General features: G+C 56.5%; 3 protein-coding genes across 4 annotated transcripts in view; 1 reads left to right on the top strand and 2 right to left on the bottom strand.

Annotated features, from left to right (window-relative positions):
• Positions 1-25,219, top strand: part of RNF123 (ring finger protein 123) — a 48,217-nt gene extending 22,998 nt beyond the window's left edge. Inside the window, exons 27-40 of one of the 2 annotated variants that reach the window (XM_066557995.1) lie at positions 424-601; positions 1,553-1,627; positions 2,032-2,119; positions 2,379-2,466; positions 2,591-2,675; positions 3,469-3,495; positions 10,332-10,471; positions 10,621-10,809; positions 12,323-12,398; positions 12,563-12,647; positions 23,891-24,033; positions 24,369-24,463; positions 24,563-24,648; positions 24,753-25,219. In XM_066557995.1, coding sequence (XP_066414092.1) covers positions 424-601; positions 1,553-1,627; positions 2,032-2,119; positions 2,379-2,466; positions 2,591-2,675; positions 3,469-3,495; positions 10,332-10,471; positions 10,621-10,809; positions 12,323-12,398; positions 12,563-12,647; positions 23,891-24,033; positions 24,369-24,463; positions 24,563-24,648; positions 24,753-24,852 — 1,455 coding nt within the window. In that variant the 3' untranslated portion in view covers positions 24,853-25,219. The remainder of the gene's footprint in view (positions 1-423; positions 602-1,552; positions 1,628-2,031; positions 2,120-2,378; positions 2,467-2,590; positions 2,676-3,468; positions 3,496-10,331; positions 10,472-10,620; positions 10,810-12,322; positions 12,399-12,562; positions 12,648-23,890; positions 24,034-24,368; positions 24,464-24,562; positions 24,649-24,752) is intronic. The other variant, XM_066557996.1, reaches the window with a different exon arrangement.
• Positions 19,685-22,303, bottom strand: AMIGO3 (adhesion molecule with Ig like domain 3). The gene has a single exon (XM_066558107.1). The coding sequence runs from the start codon at positions 22,112-22,114 to the stop codon at positions 20,588-20,590; it is 1,527 nt and encodes a 508-aa protein (XP_066414204.1). The 5' UTR covers positions 22,115-22,303; the 3' UTR covers positions 19,685-20,587.
• Positions 25,220-25,293: 74 nt separating the features above from the next.
• On the bottom strand, positions 25,294-27,498 carry GMPPB (GDP-mannose pyrophosphorylase B). Its single transcript, XM_066557997.1, has 8 exons — positions 27,326-27,498; positions 27,180-27,260; positions 27,058-27,106; positions 26,353-26,654; positions 26,198-26,276; positions 25,976-26,103; positions 25,612-25,794; positions 25,294-25,483 (listed from the first exon to the last, which is right to left on the bottom strand). The coding sequence occupies exons 1-8, from the start codon at positions 27,452-27,454 to the stop codon at positions 25,352-25,354; spliced, it is 1,083 nt and encodes a 360-aa protein (XP_066414094.1). The 5' UTR covers positions 27,455-27,498; the 3' UTR covers positions 25,294-25,351.
• Positions 27,499-27,845: the final 347 nt, after the last annotated feature.

Below are 27,845 nucleotides of genomic sequence, written 5' to 3'. Positions count from 1 at the left end.
TTTAATCCCCACAATGGACCAGCTTTATTTCCAGCAGATTTCTGGAAAGTGCTAGTGCCTGCTTTCCTTCAGCAGTGTCCTTGGAATCAAAAGTCACATGCTTGTTTGCCAGGCCTGTGTGGTTGCACATGCCCTGCTAAGGAGTAGTGCTTGGAGGGTCTCAAGGCTTGGTGAGACAAAGCCATCACATTGGTGAGAGCCATGCTCTGTGCTGGAGGTTGGTATAGAGATCTCTGCTTGTCTCTTCCAGCTGCCACTTCTGTGGCTTTATGGAAAGACCAAACAGCACAGCTCTGGTTACTGAACAAGATCTGAGCAATATCTCCAATATGGGGACGTTTCTGAGGTCTGAGTGTGATGCTGGTGGTTGTTTCTCCCAAGAGAAGCTGTCAGCTGACTGGGAGTTGTGTTCTTCCTGGGCAGGAGAAGATGCAGGATATCTACTGGCTGCTGCGCGTGTGCATCCGCACCATCGAGCACGGCGACAGGACGGGCTCGCTTTTCGCTTTCATGCCAGAATTCTACCTCAGCGTGGCTATGAACAGCTACAGTGCACTCAAGAACTACTTCAGCCCTGTCAACAGCATGGAGGAACTTCCAGGTGAGGGGATGGGGACAGCTTCTTGATTCTGGCCTGATAAAATCTAAAGCAAGCCGCGTCCTTATGGTGAAGTGGTAGTTGGCATCTTCCGTTCTGTGTCTGTTCCTGGTTGTGATGTGCTGCCCCAGGGCATTGTCTGAGCTGTGGGGCATGTGGTGAGCTGTGGTCACTGTGCTCAGGTAGGGAGCCCATGCCTTGTCTGAAGCTGTCACAGGGCTGGCTCTAGTGAAAATCACTGGCAGCTATGGACTGTGTTTCCAAGGAGGTATCAGGAATGGGCTGGGGTGTTGTAAGATGTGATTGCCTCAGTAATTTCTACCACAGCCTTCTGGTTTCTGGGTGGGAGAGGATGTTCCATGAGTGCAGAAATTGGGATTGCTTTTGAATTCCCCTGGGATTTGAAGATGTTCCTATGGAGATGATCATCCACTTGATGCCACGAGTCTGTGTTTAGGTGGATTCTGTCTGTGCACATTCTGTACTTTTCTGGCTAAATGACCTCTCCGAACTCTTAGCAAATAGTTCTGCCCTTTCCAGAGCCCGTGAAGGTAAGAGAAGCCTCTGTTCCCACCAACAGGACATAGCTGAAGTGCTCTTGTTTGGGCAAGAGCAGACTCAAGCAGTAGAAATTTCTACAGTGCATGCAGGCTGGACATGGCTTTTCTGCATAGACCTAGGGTGCTTATTGTGTTGCTCAGCCTCTTCAGCACCAGACACTTCTCCCTTGCCATCCAACTCTGTTGCATGGTTTTATCTTTCCCTGAATAACTGTTTCAGTCTCTGCTCTTCTGGAAATGAATGTGTCTTCCCAGCTCTCTGTTTTGACAACTGGACACACAGCTAAGCTGCAGGTAGCTGTAGCAGAAATTCATTCCATGGCCTGTGCCATGTCCACAGGAGCAGTGGGACCTCAGGCTGTTGCCATGACCCTGCTTCCTCCTTCTCTTGCAGGCTATGAAGAGACCCTCATGCGCCTCGCTGCCATCCTGGCCAAGCATTTTGCTGACTCGAGGATTGTGGGCACAGGTGAGGCTGCATTCCTGTGGTTTTGGGGTGCTAATATCACAGGTCTGGCCAGTGCCACTGCCAGTGGCTCACCAGGCTTCTGCTGGGATCTGTCTGCTGAATCTGTTCAGTGCTTATGCCTCCACATTCAAAATGAGGCTGGGTACTGTCCTTACCCTGCTTATGGCAGGGTAGACACATGACCTAGGACACCTTTTTGAGAGTAGGACTCATGTCCCAGCTGCCTGCATATCCAGTCTGGGCTTCCTTCTTAGCTGCTTGAGCCTGAGCCTGCTCTCCATGTCAGCAGGGACAATGCGCCTCTCCACGAGGGCCAGTGCCTCCCAGCCAGTGGCATTCAGGTGCTCCCTGGCGTGCTGTGTGTCCCTGGGTGCCTGGCCTAGTCCCTTGTCATTCCTCCCCAGACATCCGGGACTCCCTGATGCAGGCGTTGGCCAGCTACGTCTGCTACCCCCACTCGCTGCGTGCTGTGGAGAGGATCCCAGAGGAGCAGTAAGTGCTGCCCTGCCTGTTCCTGGGGAGCTGGGGCAGGGCTGGGGTGGTGGCAGGGCTGGGTGGGCGAGCAGGAGGGCTGCCAAGCACCGCTGAGGGCCCACGAGTTGCCAGCAGGGGGGTGGAGTTGATTTGGGAGCCTTCTGTCACCCTTTTATCAGTGGCTTTGCTCTGCCCCAGCTTCACGGGTCCTACTGTGTGTGCTGCTCAGTCTCCTGTTCCCAACCTCTGTGGGCTGACCTGTGTCCCTGTCTGGCAGGAGGATCTCCATGATGAAGAACCTCCTGGCTCCCTATGAGCAGCGGCCCTGGGCACAGACCAACTGGATCCTCGTCAGGCTGTGGCGGGTGAGCATCCTGCATCCCTGCCCCTCTCAGCACCTGGGGCTGCTGGGACACTGAACATTTCACTTTCCAGTAGTAGCAAAACTGTTTTTCAGCCTCTAAGATCTTTCCTTACCTCTTTTGCCAGGGCTGTGGCTTTGGGTACAGATACACACGGCTCCCACACCTGCTGAAAACCAAGCCTGAGGATGCCAGCCTCCCCAGCCTGCAGAGTGAGTGGGGCAGGGATTGGCACTCAGGGCTGTCACGGGTGCTGAGGGAGTTCCAGCCTCTTCCTTAGCAGCTTTCCCTGTGGACCAGGCCAGCTGTTGGGATAGCTGTCCAAGTAGGGTGTTCCTGGCCAAATATCCAGGCCTGGTTTTTACACCTGGCCATCCCCACCCTCTCTACTGCTGATTTGGGCATGCCAAATGATGAGTTACATCCATCATAAGTAGGGGTTCTGCCCTCCAAAGGAGAGGAGAGAGGCTCAGGACTGCATCCTTACCAGAGTTTTAGCCTGAGAGCAAGCTCTGCCATGTGCACAGTGAAGAGCTGCTGTGGGGAAGAGCTGTTGTGTTTGCCAAGCAGCAGGTGCCCTGTGAGAGGGAGGGGGTGCCCAAGGAGACAGGGCACTGTGTGAGTTTAGAGTGTTTTATCCTGGCATCTCTCAGAGCCTGGCAGGGCCTGTCCTGCCTTGGGCACTGCAGTTTGCTTCTCAGCCTGTCACTGAGCTGAGGGGTTTCTCAGCTCTGTTGTGGCTGAGAAAGATGTGGGGAGAAGTTGCCTTTCTTGAGCTGAAGGACATGTCCCCAGCTTTACCCTCACAGGTTCTGGGCTTGTATGGATACATTCCTGATGCCCCTCTGCTGTGGAAAAGCCTTTGTTCCTGGAGAGCTGCTCAGGAGTGGGGGACAGAAGGACAGGTGGCACATGGAGGTGTTTGCTGAGCCCTGTCCAGGGAGTTGCCTGTCTGTTCTAACAGAACTCTTGTTCTCTTTTCTCTCTCCTGCCCATGGTGCCCAGGGGATCTCTCTGTTGCTAGTTTCCAGAGTAAGTTTGTTGTGTGACCTTCTCTTGTCTGGTGGAGTAGCTTTAGAGAGCTCCCTGCATCCCCTCTTCTGCCTAGAGAGACCCTTTGTAGGCAGAGAGCTTCACAAGGGGTTGTTTTCCTCGGTCCCATCCCTGGGAGAAGCCAGGGGGGCTGTGCCCATGTGTCAGTCTCTGAGGCTGCATCATGGACCTGCTCTTGCAGCTGTTTTAGCAGGGTTACCTCTGGGCTCAGAGCCCTGCTGGAGGGGTTCCTCTCATCCTTAGATGAGATGGAGAAGCTCTGGCACACATGCAGGAGGGATCTCATGGCTGTCCCTCACTCTCCTGCTGCACAACCCAGGCACTGAGTGGCTGTCAGCAGTCCTGTGGGCTGGTAACTGAGCTCAGCCCATCCTGGGGAGCTCTGGGGCAGCAGCAGAGCTGCTCAGCTCTTGAGGCCTTGCTCCACACATCGTGTGGCTCCACAGAGTCTGAGCCTGAGCCCAGAGTGGCCCTGCTGCCTACTGGGGACTTACTCTTGGGAGGGCTATTTTAAGGCTCAACCAAATCAATAATGAATGCTGATTTAATTGAGGAGGGACAGGGGACTCAGAGGTGTCCTTGAGATGCTGCCCAGGGAAGGAGGCGGAGGTGACCCCCCCCTCTCCCCTTCACACCCATCAGTCTTCACCTTGTTGCAATTTGAGCACTGGCAGAGTCAATGGGACAAACTGCTGAGCTGAGGAAATCCCTGCTTGTCTGGGTCTGCTGCTGCAGGCCAGGCTGAAGGGAGTGTGGGCAAATGCCTCTTCTCTGGTGCTCCAGCCTTGTCCTGCTTTTGGGATGCTTCCTTGGAACACTGCACAGGTGGGGGAGGTTTGCCAGGCTGCCTCACAACATCCATGAAGCACTCAGAGCACAGAGTACCTGCTCTCCTCTGCTGCCTCTTGCCCACGCTCACTGAGGGCGAGCAGTGGATGCTGCCTGGCTTACCCAGGGGGGGCAGAGGCTCAGAAAGGCTGTCTGTGTCCCTGCTTCTTCCTAGAATTATTCCTCAGCTCCACTGGCACTCAACAGCTCTCATGCAAGCAGAGCTCTCCCTCACTTTGGCTCCTGAGAGCAGACAGGGGTAGTTGTGCTCGCTGGTGCTGCAGGGACTTGTTTTGGTTTCACCATGCCATGTTGGCAGGGCCAGGTGCTGTCCTGGCACACACAGGTGCTGCAGGGACTTGTTTTGGTTTCACCATGCCATGTTGGCAGGGCCAGGTGCTGTCCTGGCACACACAGGTGCTGCAGGGACTTGTTTTGGTTTCACCATGCCATGTTGGCAGGGCCAGGTGCTGTCCTGGCACAGAGGAAGCAGCAGCGGTGGCTCCGTACTGGGCCCAGCCTGGCTTGGAAAAGCAAGAGCTGCAGGGTGGCTTCAGATTGTATCACAGGGCTGCTCTGCCCCAGACCTTCTGCCCACACAGCCCTCAGGTGGAGGGAGGGTAGGTGGGACCACGAGATCATCGAGCTGAGATGTTGTGCAACACAAGCCAAAGAGTTCACTCATGTCCCTTTCCCAAGTCCAGCAAATTGCCTAAGCTGAAGAGGACTTTCAGGAGGAGATCCCACCTTGATCTGACAACACCAAAAGCATTAGCTGGTAGTAGTTGAACTGTCCAAGCCCTTCTGATGGTGATTGTTCACCCTCAGAAATAAATCCATAGCTTATGATTCCTGATGGGAGTCATAGCATGGTTTGGATTGGAAGGAACCTTAAAGCTCATTCTTGTTCCAATCCCCTGCCATGAGCAGGGACACTTTCCACTAGACCAGGTTCCTCCAAGCCCAGCCCATCCTGGCTCTAAACACTTCCAGGGCGTCCATAACTTCTTGGGACAACCTGTGCCAGGCCCTCACCACCCTCACAGTAAAGAATTTTTTTCCTGGTTTCTAATCTAAACCTGCTCTCTCTCTGTTTGAAGCCATTTTCCCTACCTAACCTCACCTTCTGCCTTCCACTGCTGCTGCCCTGCCTTTCTCTGCTTTCCAACATTTTATTCTTCAGAAGCACTTGTGCACCAGGGTAAACTCATTTCTTGGTCCTTTTCAGTTGGGAAAAATGCATGGCCTCTCTTTCTTATTCAGGAAGAGGTTTAGCTTTTCTGTAAGCCCTGTGAGGTGTTTACCCTTGCCATATTTTTAGCAGCCCCAGAGGTTTTGGTGCCATGCATGTCATGGATGTGCTGGTCATGGAGCCAAAACTCACATTAGCTGGTTTGCCAGGGCTTTGCTTTGGAGGCACATAGGATCCCAGGAGCCCTGGGCCATCCTGATACCTCACACCCAGCCTCATGGATGTCTCACCCCCCAGGTGCTGCCTGCTTCCCCTTGCTCCCCTCTAAATGTATCTCTGAACAGGCACTGACACTCACAGATACATCTGGAGCTTTTCAAAATCTCACATTGCTCTTGGGTGGAGCTGCTTTGCTTCTGAATCTGGTCCATTTGGGGCTTTCCTCTTCTGTGCTCAAGCTCTACTGTAAATGCTGCTGTGTCCAGAGACCCCCTCGGGCTGCTGACCAAGAGGTCTCACAATTAGCCCTGTTAGAAATCTTGCTGGGTCATTAGCAAACTATAAAAGTACATAATTACCTTCCTGTAATGAAAGTATGTGACTTCTTCTTTACCATTATCTAGTAGGAGCACTTATTGAAGGCTTCCACTTTGCCTGCTTTATTAATTTTTAACTCTCTTTAATAATGGGCTTCTGCTACTGTTATACTTTCTGCCATTACTACTTCTATTAAATAATCCTGCTATATTTTTTCCCTATACTTGAAAAAACTTTGCATTACCATGGTCAGTCAAGGATGTTTTTTATGTCTTCTCCATCTATTACCCTTTTTCTCCTTGCTTTTGCCTACCATTTCCTATGTTTGGTTATGTTCACTTTACCTCCTATGTTTTAACTTATGTCTTTGCTTCATCGTGCTCTCAGTGACCCTTTTAACCCAGGTGCTTGCTGGAGCACTGGGGTTTCTGGCTCCCTCACAATCTTCTTAAAGAGCTCTGTGTTTTAATTCACTGTTTCCCCTACCTAGATTTTCTTTTCCTCTATTCTGTTTATATTTTTGCAGGGAAGTTTCTGTTGTGGAACACCAGATATATCTCCAACCCCTTGGTTCCACGCTCTGTTGCCCACATTAAATGTAATGAGATCAAAATTTCTGGCCTTGAAAAACTGCCAATTTCTGTTCCAATAAGTGATGTTTATCTGCCATAACGAAGGCTAAGCCATGATTGAGTGGCTTTTGTGTTAGGGAGGTACAAATTTTGAAGCATTGATGACTTCCTAGTGCCAGGATCAAGATAGTTTCCCCATCACTGAGTATGCACAGGCTCCCTGTGAAGTGACATCCCTGCCTGCAGTGGCACATAAGGGATGTGGCATTGCCCAGGAGGGCAGGGGTAACTCAGGTGGGTGGGAATGTCCCAGCAAAGATGAACATGTTGCAAATAAAGATGGGCACAGCACCAGGACTGGGTTTTGCATACCAGTAATAATTACCACTTCTGGAAACTTGTGCAAGGAGTAAAGCTGTTTGTGCTGTATTCCAGGGCTTGTTCCTTACATTGCTTTCAAAGCAGCGATCTTAGCATCTCTAGATTCAGAATCCTCTTGAGATCAACAAAAGCCAAGGAAATAATTGTTTCCTGGTGTTAGGTTTAAAACCTTCGATAAACCTATTTACCTGTGGAGAGGTTTGACAAAAGGCTGAGCCAGTTTTCAATGCTCTTATAGTCTGGCACAGTCTGCCAGCACCAGGAAAAGTATTTAAGAACCCAGAATTGCAGAATCACACCACTCATTGAAAAAAGACTGTAAGGAAATAGTCATTGACTAAAAATCAGGATAAAGCAAGTTATTACAAGCATGGGACCATCCTTCAAAAAACCAAAGCTGCCTTCAAATGAGGTAGACTTTGGCTGGGCAGCTCATCCTGGGATCTGTCCTGACTTGCAATGTTAATAAAAGAGGCTTTGGCAGCAGACCAGCAGGACAACATGCAGAGTTCTTCCATGAGGAGTGGTGATCTCTGCCTAGAACTGCTTTGGTACTTGAAGGCTGGAAAGGGACTAACATGTCAGCAATTTTAACCAAAAGCAGTTTTTACATGCTGAAGGGAGGCTGAGGAAAAGGCAGTAAAAGCTTAACCCTGGAAGAAGACTTTTCAATTCTGAATGACTGGGAGAGAAAACATGGATAGAATTCACATCACCAAGTGTAGAGTGGTGGAGTAAGAGTGTGCTGTGCCCCTTCACCCATCACTGACAGACAGGTCAAGGTTTGCCCCAGCATTGACTCCTGGGCTTCTCCTCTTGTGCCTCAGGACAGTTCCTGAGGGTTATCCTTGAACTGACAACCTATTGTAATCTTTTAGAGAAGAGCAGCTTGATGTTCAGTCCAAGGACAAATTACACAACAGGAATTATGAGGAAAGCAAACCAGAACAAAACTAAAACCACATCATGCCTTTGTGCAAATCTGCCACGTGCTTGTGGTTTGGATGCTGTGTGTGCTTCTGATTCCACCTCTCCAAGGAAAACCTGGGAGAGGTGTTGGGCTTCAGGGAGGTGTGGCAAAAGGGACAAAGGTGGGACAGTTTCAGTGGGAGAAACTGCACTGTCTGGGGCTGATCCTGTTTAAAGGCTGTCATGAAGGTGTGGAATCACAGCTAGCTGGAGGAAGTGACTGGAGAGAAGCATCTACCACCAGAAGGAAGGGGTTACAGAGAATAAATATTAACAAATAAAGCGAGTAGGAGCCAAGCTCCAATCTGAATTCTTCCTGCTACACACAGCTGAACTGTGGAATGTTGCTCTGGGACATGTTTAATGCTAAAGGCTTACACAGTTTCAGAGGACTCTGGGCAAGAAATCCCCAGAGGACCAATAAATATGTAAAAAGGGTGTCTGGCTTGGCCTATCCCTGAGCCACGTGTAGCCAAAGGCTGGGAAAGTACATGTGGGTGGGAGCAGGACATCAAAGACATTTGTTGTGATGAAATCCCTCCCAAAAATGAGCTTTTAGGCAGGATCAAAGCTGGGCCACTGGCCTGCTTGGGGTTATTATGCACTGTGAGATTCAGTGAGTGTCCTCCATAATAACAGAAGTTCATTGCACTTGCTAGTGGGTATTCACAGAATAATTTGTCCTGTTTCCATTTCAGATGACAGCCTCCTGTCATCCCTCCCTGGCTTTGCTAATCCCAGCTAGCAATCTGCCTGTAGTTATGCTTTGCTTCTTGATCCCTATGGATGTGATGGAAGTTGTCCTGTGTTTGCTTTGCCATGCTGGCCCTTCAAGAGGGCTGCAGCCCCAGAGAGCTTCTGCAGTCACAGCACAGCTTGTTCCTCTGGGCATGGCAGTCCTGGTGCTGCCAGGGTTTCCACCTGCTGTTTCTAATAGCTTCTAGTAAAGGAGCATGTAGTTAGATTGGGGTTTTTCCCTATAGTTGGTAAATCTGCTTGTTTCTCTTTCCAAGCCCTGAGTTTTGGGCTGAACTCCACTACCCTTCCTTTGTAGTATTGAATATTCTGTGAGCCTCTTGCTGACAGTGGGTTCTTCTGCTGGTGAGCAGTATCTGTCCCATCCGTGCCCCTTTCTTTTCCCTGCCCATCCATGGGGGCTGGTGTCCCACACAGCCCTGACTGTGCTTCCCAGCTGCTGGGCCTGACCTCCTCTGTGGTCTTGATAGTGAGGAAGTCCAGAAATGAGATGCCACAAAACCAAGGGGATGTGTCTGTGCTTGGGCTGAACCTGGCTGGGGAGTGTGGGCAGCTCTGCCTGACCCTGCTAAGGGGAGAACCATTCTCATCTCCATACAGAAGCCTCTCAGGAGTGGGATTTACTGGATACCTTCCTCCCCACACACAGGCAGACAGGCACAGCCATGTGAGGCCAGGGTGGCTGTGCTGGCTCCAGGCAGCTGCTGCCACACTGGCATCAGGAGCAATTAATGCTGAGCTGACCATGGGCCTCTGCAGAGCTGAGCAAGAGGGATGCTGAGCTGCAGGGCAGTGCTCCTGTGCATGTGGGCAGCAGCAAGCACAGAGGGCTCTTCCCTGGCTAATTCAGGCTGGCATTGGAAAGAAGTGCTGGGAGGCCCAACAGGCACGATCACTGCTCAGAATAGTCCTTGTGCCAGCTCCCAGTGCCCTGCCATCTCTGCTTACTGTAAGGTGTAGCAGGCTCTGAGCTGGCTAGGGTCCCATGGAGGGCCAAGGCTTAACGATAGGAATTGCTGAGTCATGATGAAATAGCAAAAGAAGCCCCTGTCTTCTGCCTTTCAGACCCCAGCTTATCTCTGTAACCCCATAGGTCATTTTCCCTTAACCCCTACTATTGGACAAGTTTGGATCCCCTTATAAACAAATAAAACCCTTAAAAAAGGGCTGGTTTAGCCCATTCTGGTTAGAAAGCCATCGCTGGAACCCTTCACAGACCCCTCAATAAAACCATGGCTGTGGAACCCCAGGACGTTTTTCTTCTCCTCTCTCGCATCTGCTTCCCCAATAGCCTGGGCACCTTAGCAAGCCAAGAGCTGGAATCCTAAGGGAGCTGATAATCACTAAAGAGCTGATATCCATTGGGCTTGCTAAGGTAGCCAGGGGCTGAGAGCAGCCTGGGTACTCAGACACTCTGTCCCTGTGAAGGACTGAGCTATCTGGCCCCAGCAGGGAGTGGGGATTAGTAAGGCACAAGCCAACACTTGCCAAGCCCAGGACTGGTCTCTCAGCCTGCCCTTGCCCCTAACTCGTGGCTGCCCTGTGACCAGGCCCCTGAAGCTGTCTCTGTGTGCTTTCAGAGCCGTGTCCCTCCACCCTGCTGCAGCGGCACATGGCAGACCTGCTCTGCAGTGACCGTGACCTGGCCCCCAGCTTCCTCAACAGCGTCCTGAACCAGCTGAACTGGGCCTTCTCCGAGTTCATTGGCATGATCCAGGAGGTGGGTGTGCACCAGGGCTGTGGGGTGCAGCACCCCATGGGTGCTGTGTCCTGCACACACAGGGGCTCAAGGCACAACTCACTGGGCTGGGGGTGGCAGCCCTCCCTTGGGAAGGGTCTCCTTTTGAAGCTGTCTCCATTGCTTGGCAGATCCAGCAGGCAGCAGAGCGCCTGGAGAGGAACTTTGTGGACAGCCGGCAGCTGAAGGTGTGTGCCACCTGCTTTGACCTGTCAGTGAGCCTGCTCAGGGTGCTGGAAATGACTGTCACACTGGCCCCAGATATCTTCCTCGACTGGAACCGCCCCTCCTCAGAGCTGCTGCTCCGGAGGCTCGCCCAGGTACCCTCTTGTGTGAAGAAGCAGCATCTGGAGGGGCATGGGGACCCCTCTGCCCTCTCTGTGGATGTGTGGTGAGCCAGGGGCTCTTGTTGCAAATGCTGTAGTACTTAGAGGTGCTGCAGAACAGGTGGTGCTCCCAAAAATCTCTGCATATCAACTGTTCCCCTCCTTTGCAACTGCTCTGGTCACAGCTGATTTCTACCTCTGCTGGGAGTGAGGGTGACAGCTGCCTAAATCTTCCTTATGAGGGGTCAGTAAATGCTGAATTCTCCTGTGACAAGCAATGCCATGAAATCTGGAGAGAAGGTGTGATATTTCTGGGTAAGGAGCTGTGGAGAGTGTAGCTGGTTTCACAGGGCACACACTCCAGTGTTTGGACAGGTATCTTGGTCCTTTATCCCTCAGTCCTAGAATTTGGTATTAAATGTCTCCACTTTCCTGCCACAATGACTGGGACAGCCCCATTCCAACTCACAACACCCCTTAGGCTCCAGTAAATTCATTTATTTTCTAAAGCATGAGCAGTCCTGGAAAGCCCTAGGGCAGCCTGCCCGTGTACATGCTGGGTTGGTGCAGAGCAGTTGGATGTACCTTGGCAGTATCACAAAGGTTCATATTTGGGCTCAGGGCTCTGAGCAGATGAAACAGAGTGAGAGGTAGCAGGGTCTGGCACCATAATCATGAGGGAAGTGCTCAGCTGAGTGAGAAGGAAAGTGAGGAGCCCTTAGCAGGTGGTTTTGGCAAGCTGGGGAATGTGCAGCAGAGAGTGGGCTGCTGCAGCTTCCTCCTTGCTACCTGTTGCTGTTATAAAGCCATGCCCCAGCACTGACCAGGCTCACGGTGTTCTGCTGTTGTGCATTGGGGCAGCAGGAAGAGGGATTTTGCATTTGAGAGATGGAGCTCAGCCTGCAGCACTTGCGTCGAGCCTGGAGCAGTCCCTGCTGTTCCACTGGGGGTTTGGGTGAGAGCTAATGGTGGCTAATGAAGTGTGGTCACAGCTGATTCCATCTCTGCAGAGTGCTCTCTGCACTCACCCTGTGCTTCAGAGCTGGAAGGTCCATCCTGCTGCCAGCTCCAGGCAGGGCAGGACCTGGACTGTGCTTCACCCTGCTGACACTGCTTCTGCCCACAGCTGCCAGCTCACTCTTCACAGGCTCTGGCTGTCCTGGGGACTGCAGCTTCTGCTTGCCAGGGGCTTTTCTCTGCAGAAGTCACTTGGCTTCTGCAGGTGGGAATTCAGATTTAGGTGGGAGGTGTTGACATTCGGGTGTCTTGACCTCAAACTGACTCTTCCCTGGGAGGTTTTGGTTTTGTACAGCCACTGTGATGTGGTACCACTCCTTCCATGCCAGGGCCAAGCTATGTGTGTGCTGTGAGTCTCCCTCTGTGCATCCACCAGCCCTCAGGCACCGAGTCCAGGCTATAAGGACATGCTGCCCCAAAGCTCTTTGGATGCTGCTCACAGGAAGGCCCATCCAGAAAATACAAACCCTCTCTGCTTTTCCCTCCACAGCTCTTGAACCAGGTGCTGAACCGTGTGACAGCTGAAAGGAATTTGTTTGACAGAGTGGTCAACCTCCGTCTGCCGGGTGAGTGCCCTCTGTCCCTCTCCGTGGGAGTGTGCCCTTGGGGAGGGAGGGGTGCCTTGGGCTGAAGGTCAGTGCAGAGCTGGATGGGATCAGACCTCACACCCGCCCTGCTCTGCCTGTCACACGGTGGCAGAAGCTCTTACCTTTCCCTTTTGCTTCCACAGGGCTGGAGAGCGTGGACCATTACCCAATCCTTGTGGCTGTGACAGGGATCCTGGTCCGGCTGCTGGTGGACACTGATGTTCAGGGGTGAGTGGCTTTTGCCTTCCAAAGCATGGGGTCTCTGTGTGTGGCACTGCTCTGGGTGCTGCAGTGGGGCATGGGAGGTGTTGCAGGAGCAACATGGGGTATGGAGACTAAAGTGAGGTGAAGCTGATGAGTGTGGATCAGGCAGAAACCAAAGGGCCACCTTCCCAGTGTTGCTACTGCTGGGTGCAAAGCCCCTTCCTGTGGTGGTGGAAAACCCTTGTGAGAGGTGGCTGTGATGGAAAACCCTTGTAAGAGGTGGCTGTGAGATGCTGTACTGACAGCACCTTCCTCCTTGGGATGGGGCTGGCACTGTGTGACAGGACAGCTGCTGGTGGAAGTTGTGGGTGCTGCGTGTGACAGAGCTGGGCTGATGTGGTGACACATCAAAGTGCTGCAGCACACAGTGATGGCTGGAAGGGAGCTCATGGGAGCTCCTTCACCCTGGGCCCCTCCAAGGAAGGCAGCAGAATATGTGCAGAGCTCTCTGGCTGCCCAGACGTGTGAGATGGTCACCTCACACAAAGGTGAGATGAGTCTTCTCCAGGCCCTTGGGTGATGCTGATTTTAAGATTAAACAAATCTTGTCTTCACAGTAGCCAATTATTCAGAGAGGCAGCACTAGAGGAGTGTTGTGGCTGGACAAAGCCACAGCTGACCTGATCATTTATGTGTCTGTGTCTGCCTGTATTGAGTCCTGCAAATAGACTTATTCAGACGCTCTGCAGCCCTGCCTTTGCTGTCTCCCAGTGTCATTTGCAGGTGTCTTGCCTGGTCACTGTTTGCTGTAGGCTGCTGTAGGAGATGGGGCTCCTCTGTCTGTGCTGCACACCCTGCTTGTTTTCATGTTTGGAGCACACAATAGTGTCTGGCTTTGCAGAGAGCAGAGTCCCATCTGGCCGAGCAGCTCAGCCCTGCAGCCAGTCTTTCAGCTTCTTCTCTCAAGGACTCAAAGATGTACACAAATATATCTAATTATAACCTGCCTCCCGTGGCTGCTGCACCACTCTTACAGCCCCAAGTGTGACAGTGTCAAAACCTGGGCATGAGGGCATTGATCAGTGGCCTTTCTGGGCTGTGAACAGAGGTGGACTTTGCTTGCCCTCAGAACCTTGCTCTGTGGAAAGGGCAAACATCATGAATTTGCTGCCACAACTGGACACTTCTTCCTGAAGGGAAGGGGGAGGTGATAAAACCCTTCCCTGCATGCCAGGATGAGAAGTCCTTCCCTGCCTGTCTCTCCATTGAACATGTGTCCCAGGTCAGGTCACTTGTCAGGTCAAAATGGGGAAGGGGAAGGGTTGTCCCTCAGTTTATCAAACTCCATAGAGCACTGGGAAGATGGTAGTGGGATATCAGTCACATCCTTCCTAGCCTGCAGGGAATCCTGAAGAGACAGAAAGCTTCCAGACTCTATTCTTTCCCTGAAAAGCCTGTTGTGCTTTGGGTTTGTGAATTCCAGGCAGGCAGTGTCATCACCAAGTGGCAGTGTCCCCTGTGTGCCAACAGCATCCTTCATGCCTCAGGCTGCACCATCACAAACCAGAGACACTGTGCTCAAGGGAACTGGCAAGTCTCTGATGTTCAAGGGCTTTGTAGTCACTTCCCTGAGTACTGGAAAGGAGAAATAAATGCAAAATAGTGGAATGATGTGTGAATAGCATCATGTCCTTAAGGTGGACCTGACTGAGCAGAGAAGCAGAAGGTGGAACAGGAGAAAGCCCAGGGAAAAATATCCATAAATCAAAATTTTTCTGTGTGATTTTGCAAAGCCATGCACTAAACCTGAGGTTTGATACGTCAGTGATCTATAAAAGACAAGCAAATGTTGCACGCGAGGCACTGAGGTCAATCAAGACAAAAGAACCAAGGCAGGCAGTGTGGAGACCCTCTAGTGCTGCCTGAGCAGAGGGGATGGCAGAGACCAGGCAGAGGCACAGGCACTGTCAGGGAAAGGGAGCACTGAGCCCCCACACTCTTGGCAGCACTCTGAACTGAGGCCTGGGTGTTGCACCCCACTTACAGAGCTGTTCTGCTCTGTGCAGCCACACTGGGAAATGGCAAACAGAGATGGGATGGAGAAAACCAAAACACTGAGGCCTTTCTGCTGCCTTTGTATTCCTTGAGAGCTCAGCCCTGGTTTCATCCTCTGTCCACGGCAACATCACCACAGGCTGCTGAAACCTGAGAGGTGCAGCTGGGGTAGGAATCACCCAAAACCCAGGGAGATGGTGCCTGTCCATGATGGCTGGCCCAGAGCACAGCAATGGAAGCATCTGTATCCAGGTGCATGAGTAAGAGGAATGGAACAGGAGAATTCAAACCTTCCTCTTCACACTCTCATGGGAGATGATTGCCATGGCTGAAGTGATTTAAAGGGTCCTGTATGTAACCAGGCTCTCCAGAGCAGACCCATTTACATGAACTCATCTGTAGACAGCTTTCCTTTCTCCTTTCTCTCTCTCAGTGCAGCAAGCAGGATAATAGGACAGGCTTTTGTCCTCCCCCAGAAGCACTCTGCCTGGGCAGTGTTGCAAGCTGGTAGAAATCTCTTCCAGGTCCCATTTGGTAACTCCCAGATTGAGAGAAATCATTAACAAAGAGATTTTCCAACCCACATTTGCATGTGGGAACGTCCCTGTGGGAATTACCAGGGACAGGGTGACCCTGACTGGTTCCCTGTGAGGAGGCTGTGCCCCAGAGAATGAGGACAGGGACAGGACCTTGGGAGACCTCCTTGCCTTGGCTGTGTGTTTTCTGGTTGTCTCTAACCCAGTGAGCAGACATTGCCAGGCACTTGGTTGGAAGGTGCTGCAAACATCTGGGACATAAGGAATGGGCTCATCTGGTGATGAAGGAGCAAAGTCCCATTTATGGGATGAGAACATTGCAGTGGGGAAGTTCAGTAAGTAAGAGCCAGGGCCCTGCCAGCTCATCCGGTCGTGTTCTCAGGCTGCAATCAGATGCCTCAGCTGCTCCTTTTCTAGCACAGGACACTCATCCAGGCATTGAGTCCTCTTGCTGTGGACTCCTGGCATCAAGCAGAGCCATTAAGCACAAGGAAAGGGAGCATTGCCCAGGCTGGGCTGTGGGGACACAGCTGATCCATCATCCTCGTGGTCCCTGGATGGAGCAGGCTGTGCTTTTGAGGGAGCAGAGGTGCCTTTCCTCTCTGGCTCTGGCAGGATGGGCTGGTGCTGCTCCTGGTGCCTCCTCCCAGCCCTCAGCTCTGAGAGTGCCAGGGGCTGGCAGGGCCGAGGGCAGGGATGTCCCTTTGCCCCTTTGCTCCCTTCTGCAGCCTTAATGACTGAGCAGGGAGGAGAGGAAATCTGCCAGGCTGAGCCAGGAGCTGGGCTGGATCCACACCACAGGCCCTGGCTGTCTTCAGGCAATATCATCCCTCTCTTTGTCTGCTTGCTAAATAATTGAGCAGATTTTCTATTAAGCCTCTTTCAGAGTGAGCTAATGGAGCAGTGCTGGCCGGAGCTGGTGTCAGGATCCTGGTGAGAGCGAGTGGCAGGGGAAGGGCTGAGCCCAGAGGTGAGGCTGTGCTCCCCTGTGTGAGAGGGCATGCTGTAACTAGGACTGGCTCTGTGGGAACTGAGTGGCCATCCCAGAGTGGAAATGAGCTGGGTTGTGTCAGGGCAGGGTCACTGCTCTGCTCCTTGGGCTTCCCCCATGCTCCCTCCATCCCCTCAGAGGCAGGGAGGTGATGCTGTCAGGGTGAGGAGAGGGTTGGGACAAGTCCTAAAGAGCCTTCAAGCTGCATCTCCCAGGGACTTCTGCATGAAGGATGGAGAAGACAGGAGGAAAAGCCCTGTGCTCACCAGGATGATGGTGGTACTGGCTATCAGAGCACAGGACAGGGATCCTGGACCAGAAACAACCATGCTGAGCCAGTGGGATGCTGAGCAGGAGCCAGTGGAAGCTGCCAGAAGCAGCACTGGGCTGGTGTGGTGCTGGGATATTTCTGTCTGGGTCTCTGCACTCCTCTCCTTTGCAAACTATGGATGAGTGCAGAGAGATGGGCTGGGAGGAGACAAAGGGGTTCCTGGGGCAGAAGCAACACACTTGGTGAGCAGAAAGGTAAGGAGGCACAAGACTGGGTGGGAGAGGAAGGCTAAAAAGACTGCTCAGTTCCTAACTTGTTTTGGGATCACCTCCACTGGAAAGCTCAGAAGATCCCAGCCTGCAGATTCCTAATCAGCCTGGCCACCCATCTGTGTGCTCAAGTGCTGCTGAGACCCTGGGGGCTTGGCTGGACCTGTGGACATGGCAGTTTTCTGCTTAGTTCCTATAAGACTTTGCAATTAATTTGGGATCCCCTAAACTCTAATGCTTCCTCGACAGTGTTGGTGAGCAAGTTGTGGTGGAAGGAGGGGCAGGAGTTGACATTTCATGGACCATGTAGTCTGAAGGAGTCCTGGTACCTTGCCCTAAAAGGTAAAACTAAAAACTCAGAAAAACTCAAAAAATGGGTGGTACTGCAGTTTTGAAGTGTGTAACATCAGGATAAGCATGAGCCAGAGCACAGAAGAATTATTAGCTGTGGCCTAGGTCTCATGGTTAAAAAAGGAGTGTGGTCAGTGTTAGTACAAGCTGCCACTCCAGGTGCTGCATCCTGAGTGATGGGACTGCCAGGGCTCTCCCAGCCCCTCGGGGCTGTCAGGCACATGCTGGGAGGCAGGAGCAGGTCTTGTGCTGGCCAGCACCAGGCTTTGCTGATTTGAGCTCTCTGGAAAACTGTGAGCACCATAAGGAAAGGATCCAGGCCCTGCTGTGTCCCTCCTTGGTGACAGGAGGACAGGATGGCACTGGCAGTCAGTGCTCCCCCATTGTCCTGGCTGAGGTGTGAGGTGCCAGAGGAGACAGGAGTCAGTATTGGACACTGGTCCCCAAGCCAGCCCTTATCCCAAAGCCAGCCCTTATCCCAGAGCCAGTCCTTATCCCAAAGTCAGTCCTTATCCCAAAGCCATCCTTATTCCAGAGCCAGTCCTTGTCCCCACACACACTGGCACAGGTCCCTGTGTGCCAGGGCCAGGGAGGTTTTGCTGACCCATTACTTTGCCCTGCAGAGTCAAGGAGCAGGAGGGAGGTTTGGCAGGGAGCCCGGGGTGTAATGGTGGAGAGGCTTCCAGGAGAGGACAATGTATTCCTTGGGGAAGATCCATTAGGTTTCCCAGCTCCTGCCTGTCAGAGAGGCTTTGCTCCTGGCTGTTTTTCCTTGCTGAGATGTTCTGCCTTTCAGGCTGCTTAATGAACAGTTCAAACCACCTCCCAGAGCTCATTGGATCAGCAGTGTGGTGGTGTGGGATCCTTCCCGAGCATCAGGAACGTGTGAAAAGCAGCAGCAGGACTTTCCTGGGTAGAGGCAGAGGGATCCCTTGAGGGCAGCGCAGATACAAATCTCAGAGCAAGGCCCTGGAGAGCAAGCCTCAGCTTTCCTGCAGGGACAGGAGAATTGCAGCCAGCCTAGGAGAGCTCTCCTGGGCTTTTTCAGGCTGATGCGTCCTGGAAAGGCCCCTGGGAGCTTTTCTTACGTTCCCTGAGCTTTCCCCAATCTTCAGTCATTATCCTCAACCGAGGATGCAGGTTTGCAGGAGCACTAATGCCTGGGAAGCTGGTGTTGGCAGTGGGGAAGATTTTTGGGGAGACAGACAAGAATGGTGATAATGGGTGGGTAACACCCACTCTGGGTGCTGGGGCCCAGAGCAGCACTTCATCTTTCCTTCTGGAGGAAGATGTGCTGAGATGTGGCACATGCTCTGGTTGGGCCCTGGCTGCAGTCAGCTGGGTCTCTTCTCTTTCCCAGACATTCCCAGGTTAAATTCAGACCTTCCTTCCCATGGGATCCCTGCCTGGCTGCAAAGCCAGGGGTGATGGCAGCAGCTCAGCTCCACCCTCAAGGTGCCGCTCACCTCTGTGTCTGACACTGCCACACCTCGGCAGCCCCGGCAGCCCCCGTGTGGCTGGCACGGCGTCCTGGCCCGTCAGGACACTGCACTAACATGAGGTGACAGGGCCATCGAGGGCACGGCCAGCGGGGGCTGTCGCTGTGCATCCGTCACCTCCGGCTGCCGCGGGGCACGGAGCTGCACAAAGTCACGGCAGGAGGGGCCTGGGAGGCCAGGCTGCCTCAGGAGAGCTGCTCTGCCTGGCACTCACCCTCCCTGCATGGGGGGGCAGTATTGACAATTTATTTGGGCACAAAGTTGAGGTTTTGCTGGGGAAAAAGCTGCTTGTTTCCTAGCCAGAGAAGTTGAAAGGATGTGTGCTAGTGTGGTCCCAATGCCACAGGGTTCTTCCCCTCCTGCCAGTCACAGGGCTGCCAGCAGCTCTTGGGACCAGAGCTCAGCCACAGGGGGGGCTGCAGGTGTCTGAAGGTTCCTGGTCCCCCTGGTGTCTGAGCTGTGCTCCTGCCCACAGCCGGTAGCCCCGGCCTCCCCTGTGCTGCATGTGATGGCCACATGCTCCTGCTCCAGCTGTGCATGGGACACTGGTGACTGGCAGATGGGTAGGATACCCTTATCCCTCTGTGGGATCAGACAGGCATTTTGGGGGGGCCAGAACCACTCCCTGTTTCAGGAAGAGGGAAGGGTTGGTGCCAGGGAAGGCAGCGCAGGGGAAATTAGTAGGGGGCTCCATCTGCAGGGAGCACCAGGGCTTTGCCAAAGGCAATGCCCATCCCTAGTGGTTTCTTTCCCCTGCATCTAAAGCCTGCTTGTTCCTTTAGGGGTCTGGATGTGCCCTCGTGTCAGTCAGTGCTGCTCCTTCCCCGGCTCCCAGGCATCATTTAGGGGACCTGCCCTCCCAAGGACAAGCCACTGGGTGCTTCTCTCTCACCAGCAGCACACCACCCATTTAACCCCCTTGCCAAGGCCACCTGAAGGCCATTTGATGGGAACAGAGGCTGCCAGTCCAGTGCAGATTGCCTGGCTCCGCGTGCCAGGCCTGCAGGAATTCAGGGCTCCCTCAGCCTCCCACCGCTGTCCCCGTGAGCTGCACACTGCTTCAAGGGCAAGGAGACACTCAGCCCAGCGTGAGCTTAAAAAAATAGGCATTTTTATTCCAATGGAACTAGAGAATTACGACCCAGGAGAGGGGAGGATTACTCACATTTATCGATAGGCTGATTGGGTTACTGCCTAAATAGCTGTGCTCGAGCAGCATGTCCGCCTCAAGGAGAAGCAGCGGGGGAGCGCGTGGCGCATCGGGGACCTCGGTGTCCTTGGTGGCACGGCGAGCTCTGAGCAGTGCGGGCTGGGGCGCTGTGGCTCGTCACCTCGTCCTGCCTGGACGATTTACAGCTTCTCGGGAAGCAAAAGCTTGGAAGGTTTGCTTGGCTGCGTGGCTGGTCGGGCGCTGAGCTCCATCCCTCCTGCATGGCCACGTTTGGGGAGGGCTGTGGGGGTGTGTACCCCCCATTTGTGACAGGGTCACAGTCCCCTGCTCCCAGCCATGACATGCTGATGGCGTGTGCTGGGAGAGGATGGTGGCATCACCAATCCTGAGGACCCTGGCATGAGCCAGGACAGTGTCCCACTTGTCACAGCTGTTCCTTGGCCTATGGGGTCTGTGGCAGTGGTGTCAGGTTGGGCATCTCATGCCTGGGGACATGACAGACCCCCAGGCCTGGTGTCACATTAGGGAGGGCGGGTGCCCAAATGAAGGGATATTTCTCCACATGCTGGGTTCATCAGCGTTACCCACATGCTAACAAGGCCATTGCCAGCAGATTATGCAAGGTGCTCTTGCTGGGCACCAATGTGCCCGTGGCCCAAAACCCACCAGGAGCCTGTGGCTGAAGCAGTTGTGGGTGATGTCAGTCGCTCCCATGGGTCGTGGTCAAGCCAGGAACTCGGGATGCCCAATAATCCTGATCTAGCAGCGATGGAGCAGACCAGCTCTCGGGAGGCCTCGGCTCTGCTCCCAGCTCTGTCCCACTAAGACACAATGGGGGTATCAGAAAAGACAGAGCTGATGGACTCCGAGTCCGACTTGAGCTGCAGGACCTTGGGGTGCTTGGGGTCGGGGAAGTCCTCGCCGAGGGCCAGGCGGATCTTGCCGTTCTGTGTCTCCCTGATGGGCTCGAGGAAGACGACGTGTTTGTTGGCGCTGGCCTTGCGGTGTGGCCCGTCGGTGGCAGGGGGAGTGGTGCTGAGGATGGAGGACTGGGCGCTGCACTCCTGAGGGGGGCTCAGCGGGGCCGGCTTCCTGCAGCAGCCCAGGCAGGGGCACGGCGTCAGGTACAGGTAGATGATCACCAGCACCAGGCTCACGATGCAGCCCAGCAGGGTCGTGAGGCCAGTGCTGAAGGTCTCCCCAGCTGCCTTGGGGTAGAGGACGGTCACGTTGAACTCGCACACCCTGCTGAAGTTGTAGGGGCTGTTCATGGCCAAGCCTAAGTAGACCCCTGAGAGCCAGGGCTTGGCTGCGGCGATCCTCAGGCTCCCATTGAGATAGACCTCCAGGGAGCGATTGCTGTTCCCTGGGTGTTTGATGGGCTCGTGGTGAGGGGTGATCCACATGGAGGTGGTGGCAGCGTGGGGCAGGCTGCTGTTACTGGTGTTACAGGTGAGCAGGACAGGCTGGCCCACCACCACCTCCAGGTGCGAGAGGTGCGTGTCTTCGGTGCTCGCCGAGCAGTTCTCAAACATGTCTCTGTGCTTGAGGAACTTGATCAGGGACCGGGGCACGTTGTCAGACACCTTGCAGGTGTGTTCCTCAGAGAAATCTTTCACAGAGCTGAAACCTCTCTGATTCCAGCGCTGAAGCATCAGGTAGAGCTGGCAGCTGCACCTGATGGGGTTGTTGTGCAGGTACAAGCCATTGCCAACGTTTTCGGGCAGAGCTGCCAGCACCTCCACGGGGATGTTGCTCAGGCTGTTGGAGGAGAGGTCCAGCGTGCGGAGCTTGTGGATTCCCAGCCCCTGCACAGCATGGAAGGGGAAGGTGGTCAGGTTGTTCCAGCTCAGGTAGACTTTCCGCAGGTCACTCAGCTTGGCAAAGGCGTTTTCATCCACCCGCTTGATGTGGTTGTCGTAGAGCAGCAGCTCCTCCAGGCTCACCAGCGCCTCGAAGTAGTGCCTCTCCACAGCTTGCAGGTGGTTGGAGGACATGTCCAGGTGCCGCAGGAAGGAGGCGTTGTGGAAAGCCCGCGGAGAAAGGTCCCGAATCTGGTTGTGGCTGATGTGAAGGGCCTCGAGGTGCGGGAGGGCAGCCAGCCAGTGGTCGTGGAGCTGGGTGAGGGCATTGTGGCTGAGGTCCAGCGTGGTGGTGGTGGGCGGCAGTGCCTGGGGCACCCGCCGCAGCATCTGCCGGCTGCAGCTCAGCAGGTCGGAGGTGCAGATGCAGGCGTCGGGGCAGCGGCGGGGCTGCGGGGAGGCTCGGGGGGCGCACAGCTGGAGCAGCAGCAGGAGCAGCTTTGCCACCCGCGGCCAGACCGAGTCCGCGGTCGCCGGCGAGGACATTGTGGCGGGCAGGAGCCTCTGTACAGCCCCGCGGCACAGCCAGGCTCGATGAGACGCGAGAAAAAATCTGCCGCCGTCTCTCGTCTCTCCCCCAGCGCTGGCTTGGCTCTACCAAGCATCCACAGGAGCCCTTTTGCACCCCGCTAAAGAGGATCCCGATTCCAGCGGTGGGGCTTGAAAAGACCTAAAGGGCGGCATCGCCCTGCCCGGCTCTGGCGCGGCTCACCCGAGGCTGCCTCGTACCTGCTCTGCCGGGGGCCGGGGGCTGCCGGGGCTCGGGTGGGCGCCGCCGATCAGCACCGGGGGGCTGAGGCGCTCGGGCGCTCTCTGTGTCGGGCTGGGCGGGCGCCTCGCTGCCTCCTGGAGCTGCTCATCCCTGGAGTGCGAAGTTTCTCAGGGCTCAGCGCCGCCGGGGCACATCCGCACGCTGCGACCTCCGGGGAGCCTGGTCGGGCTCCGTCCCGGGCAGCATCTCCGGGAGCTCCGGGAGCGCGGTCCCGCTCCTGCCCCTATTTACGGGCGGGCGGTGCGCGGCGAGGGGGCCGGGCGGGATCTCATTGGCCCCGGCGCGGGGAGTGGTGGCCCTGGCCCGGTCCCTGTCCCCTTCCCTGGCCGTGGCCCTCCCTGCGGGTGGGCAGAGCGATGCGCAGCCAGCACCGACCCTGCGTGGTCGCTCGTCCCCAGGGGAGCTGAGTTCCACTGTCCGTACCGGTGTGCAGCCGCCGGGGAGCCGCGACCGGCTGTAATCCATGGAGCGGCTGCTCCGCCGCTGCCCAGCCTCTGGCAGAATGCTGGAATAAACCCGTCACCTCTGGGAGCCCCTCGTGTCACATCCTGCACCCACGCTGGGAGTGGGGATGGCGGTCACCCCCAGTGCTGCTTCTCTCCCAGCCGCGATCCTTCTTGCTCCCTAATCCTCATGATCCCACGAGCTGGGGACTCCCCAGCACCCCCGGCCCTGAGGTGAGCAGGGGGGCTCAGCCCGGTGGGGTCCCCACGGCAGAGGGGGTGCCGCGGGCTGCTGACGGGGAAGGAGTGGCCGGGGAAGGGTGAAGGACACGCAGGAATGTCATTATCCAGAGCTCAGGCGGTTTAGTGGGAAGAGGAGAGCTGGGGAATTGTTTTCCATTAGAGCAGCAAAAAGCTAATTTGGCGGCTGCGGCTGCTGCGAGTCAAGGGGCTGTTAACCCCCTGTGCCCTGGCTCAGCCTGTACTGACTGGCTGCTCCATTGCCCCTCCTGCCGCTGGGCCGGCTCTGCTTGCCCCTGGGCCGGCCACGGAGCCAGCTCTGCTCCTTGCCAGGGACTGTTACCAGGCACTGGTGCCCGAGGGAGACACTCATTAAGGCGACCTTCATCCGTCCTGGCTGTGCCCGCTGAAATCAGGGAGGACCACGACTCCTCCCTCCTGCCTTTTGGGGGGACCCGTTTGCCCTGAGCACACCCTGAGCTGTCCTGTTGGTGCAGGAGGGCCCCAGCCCCTGTGTGAGGCTCTGCAGAGCATCTCCCCTGAGGTGTTGTGACCAAGGGCAGCGCTGGATGCTTCAGCCTGCGGCAACCCCAGGCTCAGGCACTGGCCCGAGGGCTGCAGCCTCAGCAAGTGCTGAAGCACCACATTGATCCCCGAGCCTCTGAGTCGGGGTGCCAGAGGAGGAGGATGATGGCTGCTGCTCTTTGGCTGCATTTGAGCACATTCCCCTGGACTGGAGGGACAGCAGCTGGGGATGCTGGTGTGGGAGCTTAGGGTGGGTTGTCTGAGCTCTGTGTTCCCTGGCAGGACCGAGCGCGCCACCGCGGTGCTGCTGGCAGATCCCTGCTTCCAGCTGCGCTCCATCCAGTACCTGCTGGGCCACGCCGAGCCCTCGGCCCTGGCAGCAGCTGCCCCGGCCACGGACAAGCGCCACTTCTCCCTGCACACCTGTAAGTGTTGGCCCTGCACTGGGAGCTGGGCTCTGCTCACCTCCCACCCACAGCTGGGGAGGGAGGAATGGGGCTGCTGGTGTCTGTGTCCCCTGCAACATCCCAGCCCTTTTAATCTGTGGGGACAGGTATTTATGCCCTCCTCTACCACCCCAGGAGCAGCACTTTGGATGGGGATGTATCCAGTGCCAGCCAGTAGTTCTGCCCTTCTCAGTGTCCGGTGCTCCCTGTCCTGCTGGTCCCCAAGGGCAGCTGCAGCCCCTGTGCATCACTCAGCAGCCTCAGGACAGCCTGAGGGTCCCATTCACCCCACACACACCCAATTTGCTCCCCAGACACAGAGTACATCAGTACTGAGGAGCTGACAAAGGTGGAAAAGATGCTGAACCATCTGAGTGAGGAGTCCAAGCAGGCAGCTGCAACCACACTGGTGAGTCCTCCCCCTGCCCCGGCCCTGTCCCAGTCCTTGACAGCAGGCCTGGGACACGGGACTTTGGATGGCACTGCTAACTCCTGGTAACCCCCACAGCCCACCAGCGAGGAAGACCTGTGCCCCATCTGCTACGCACACCCTATCTCGGCCATCTTCAGGCCCTGCTCCCACAAGTCATGCAAGTGAGTAGCTCCCGTGTCTGACCTCCACCAGGATGACTGCCAGCCCCTGGCCCTGCCCTGTGCTGTGTGGGTGGGGGCTGATGCTCTTTCCTCCTCTGTCCCAGAGCCTGCATCAACCAGCACCTGATGAACAACAAGGACTGCTTCTTCTGTAAGGCCACCATCACAGGGGTGGACGACTTCACCAAGCCAGCCAGCTCGTAGAGCCCAGCCCCACACCACGGGCTCCCCCAGCGGAGCGGGGCAGCCCCCCTGCCTCACACTGCCTTCTCCCCAAACCCTGCCCTGCTCAGGGCTGGGGCACCCTCACCCAGAGGGTCAGGACCCAGCATGGGGCAGCAGCGTGAGGCAGGAGGGCTGCAGGGTGGGAAAGGCAGGTGCCCAGCAGCCTCTCTGCCCCAGGGGCCGTTCTCAGGGAGGGGAGCCCAAGGCCTCGGCTCTGCGGCAGCGCTGGGAACACACGGCAGCCCCGGGGCCAGGGCAGGGGGGCTGGGCTGGGCATTTGGGCTGTTAACTTGCCCCTGGCTGGGGGCTGACTTCATGAAAAGCAGCATTAAATTATTCTTCCTTATGTGGTGCCCTGAAAGATGGGAAAGGGAAGGCCCCCAGTGTTGGGGCTGCACTCAGGTGATGCTTAACAGTAAATGGAAATATAAATATTTAATCCAAGGAGAGCTGGGAGCACAGGGCCTGCTGGGGGCTGCTACATGATGATGCGTGGCTCTGGCACAGACTCGGCGATGGATTTGTGTGGCAGCACATTGGCCCCGTTGAGGTAGAGCTCGTCGTTGACGATGACATCCTCGCCCAGCACAGTCACGTTCTCCATGCGCACCTGCCCCAGAGAGGTCCTGTCACACCCCTGGGCTCGGGCTCCTGCTCCTGCCTGCAGGGACCACAGCCCAAGGAGGTGGGCGGGCAAGAGCTGAGTCCCGATCCCCTGCAGGGCACCCGTGTCCTCACCCACTGCCCCACGGAGCAGCTCCAGCCCACGATGCAGGACTCCAGCCAGGAATGGGAGCGGATGCGGGCCCCTTCCAGCACAGTGCAGCGCTTGATGCGCACCCCGTCCTCCACCACCACGCCGGCCCCGATCGTCACGTTGGGGCCGATGACACAGTTTGCCCCAATCTTGGCACTGGGGTCCTGGAAGGAAGAGGGCCCATGCCAGGGTCGGAAGGGCAGACAGCTCTTGGCATAGCCCATGCCACTTGGCCAGCCAGGGGAGAGGAGGGCACAGCTTGAGGATGGCAGCGAGGGCAGTGGTGGAACAATGCCGAGAGCTCATGACGTGCCCGGGGCTGGTGTGCTGGGGGCTGGCACTTACCACCAGCACATTCCCTACGACACCGGGCCCTGAGTGCAGCTTCTCAGGATGCTGAGCCCGCAGCGCTTGCAGGTACATGCACATGCCCGTAAGGAAATCCTTTGGCTGCCCAATGTCCATCCAGAAGCCTGTGGGGACAAAGCCATGGTGACAGCTCCCAGCGTGAGGGTGGCAGTGCAGGCAAGACCCCTGATGCTGCCTGCCCTGTGCACAGGGCCTTACCCTGTAGCTCCATGGCGTAGAGCTGCCCATCCTGTGCCATGGCTGGGAAGATCTCCTTCTCGATGGAGGTGGGGCGCAGCTGCGAGGACAGGGCACAGGGCTGAGCAGGGGGCACAGCCCCTCAGCCTGGCCCAGCCTGGCACCCTGGCTCGTACCTGGATGCGTTGCAAGATGCCAGGGTTAAATATGTAGAGGCCAGCGTTGATCTTGTTGGACACAAAGACGCGCGGCTTCTCCACGAAGCGGCAGATGCGGCCGGTGTCGGCCTCGCACACCACCACACCGTACTTGGCCGGCTCCTCCACGCGGGTCACCACCAGGGAGCCCTCGCCGCCGTGCTGCCGGTGGAAACGGGCCAGCGCCGCGAAGGGGAACTCGCAGATCACGTCGCTGTTGAGGACAAAGAAGGGCTCCCCGTCCTCGGCCAGCAGGTCCCGCGCCAGCGCCAGCGGCCCCGCTGCGCGGCCGTGAGTGAGGCCGCAGGGACGTGGTGAGCCCGGGTCCTGCTGGCCCCACCTCTGCCCGTCCCAGCATCCCTCCCGAATCCTTCTGCATCCTCACCCGGCCCGCTGTCCCTGGTCCTGCCCATGTCGATCCTGGCATACCCCTCCCGATTCCCATGCTCCTGCCGGCCCTACCCATCCACAGTCATGCTGCTGCCCATGGTGTCCCACTGCCGGTGTCCCCCAGCCCTACCCATCCATACCCACCCTCATGCCCACGGTGCCCCCCTCCCAGCGGCTCTAGCCGTGCCGTATCCATCCCCGTGTCCCCCCGCTAGCACCCACCCTGCTGTCCCTGGACCTCCTCCATCCCGCCTGCGCCCGCCCTCCAGCCCCAAGCTCCCACCCGAATCCTACCTGTGCCCAGCGGCTCCTTCTCGTGGGACATGGAGATGCGGATGCCGAGCTGCGGGCACAGGGTGAGCGGCGGGACAGGCCGGGTAACGGGGGGAGGAGGGAGGACACGGAAGGGCTCTTACCCGTTGTTCCTGCTCCCGCATAGCGGCCTCCAGCGCGTCCGACATGTAGCTCACCGCCAGCACCACATGGCTGACGCCCGCCTGCGGGAGCGCGGGTCAGCCGGCGGCGGGGCGGCCCCCGCGCCCCCCGCGCCCCGCGCCCCCACCTGCCGGAGAGCTTCGAGCTGGTGGAGCAGCACCGCCTTGTTGCAGAACTCCACCAGCGGCTTCGGCCGGCTCAGGGTCAGCGGCCGCAGCCGCGTCCCGAAGCCGCCAACCAGGATCAGCGCCCGCATCCCCCACGTCCCGCGTCTCACGCCAGCGCCCGCACCGACACGTCAGCGCCGGGCGCGCCGGGCGCGTCACCGCCGCGCAGCGCCGCCCCGCCCGGGCCCTGCCTCCGCCAGCCCCTACCGCCCGGTCACGACACAGCGCCCCGCCCGACGGGCCCTGCCTCCGCCAGCCCCTACCGCCCGGCCCCGGCACACGGCCCTGCCCCTGACACACCGCTCCGCCCGACGGGCCCTGCCTCCGCCGGGTCCTACCGCCCTGCCCCGACACACCGCCCGCCCCGCACACTCCCCCGCCCAGCCGGCTCTGAAGGCCCGCCCGGGGCCCATGGCCGTATGGCCGGGTCGTTGCTGCAGCCACCGCACCCTGCCCGGGGCGCCCTCGAGACGCAGCAGC

This window comes from Molothrus aeneus, chromosome 12, assembly GCF_037042795.1.
Source record: "Molothrus aeneus isolate 106 chromosome 12, BPBGC_Maene_1.0, whole genome shotgun sequence".
Taxonomy (NCBI): Eukaryota; Metazoa; Chordata; class Aves; order Passeriformes; family Icteridae; genus Molothrus; species Molothrus aeneus.
The sequence above is the reverse complement of the archived record's forward strand: the minus strand, read 5'-3'. Positions and strand labels throughout refer to the sequence as shown.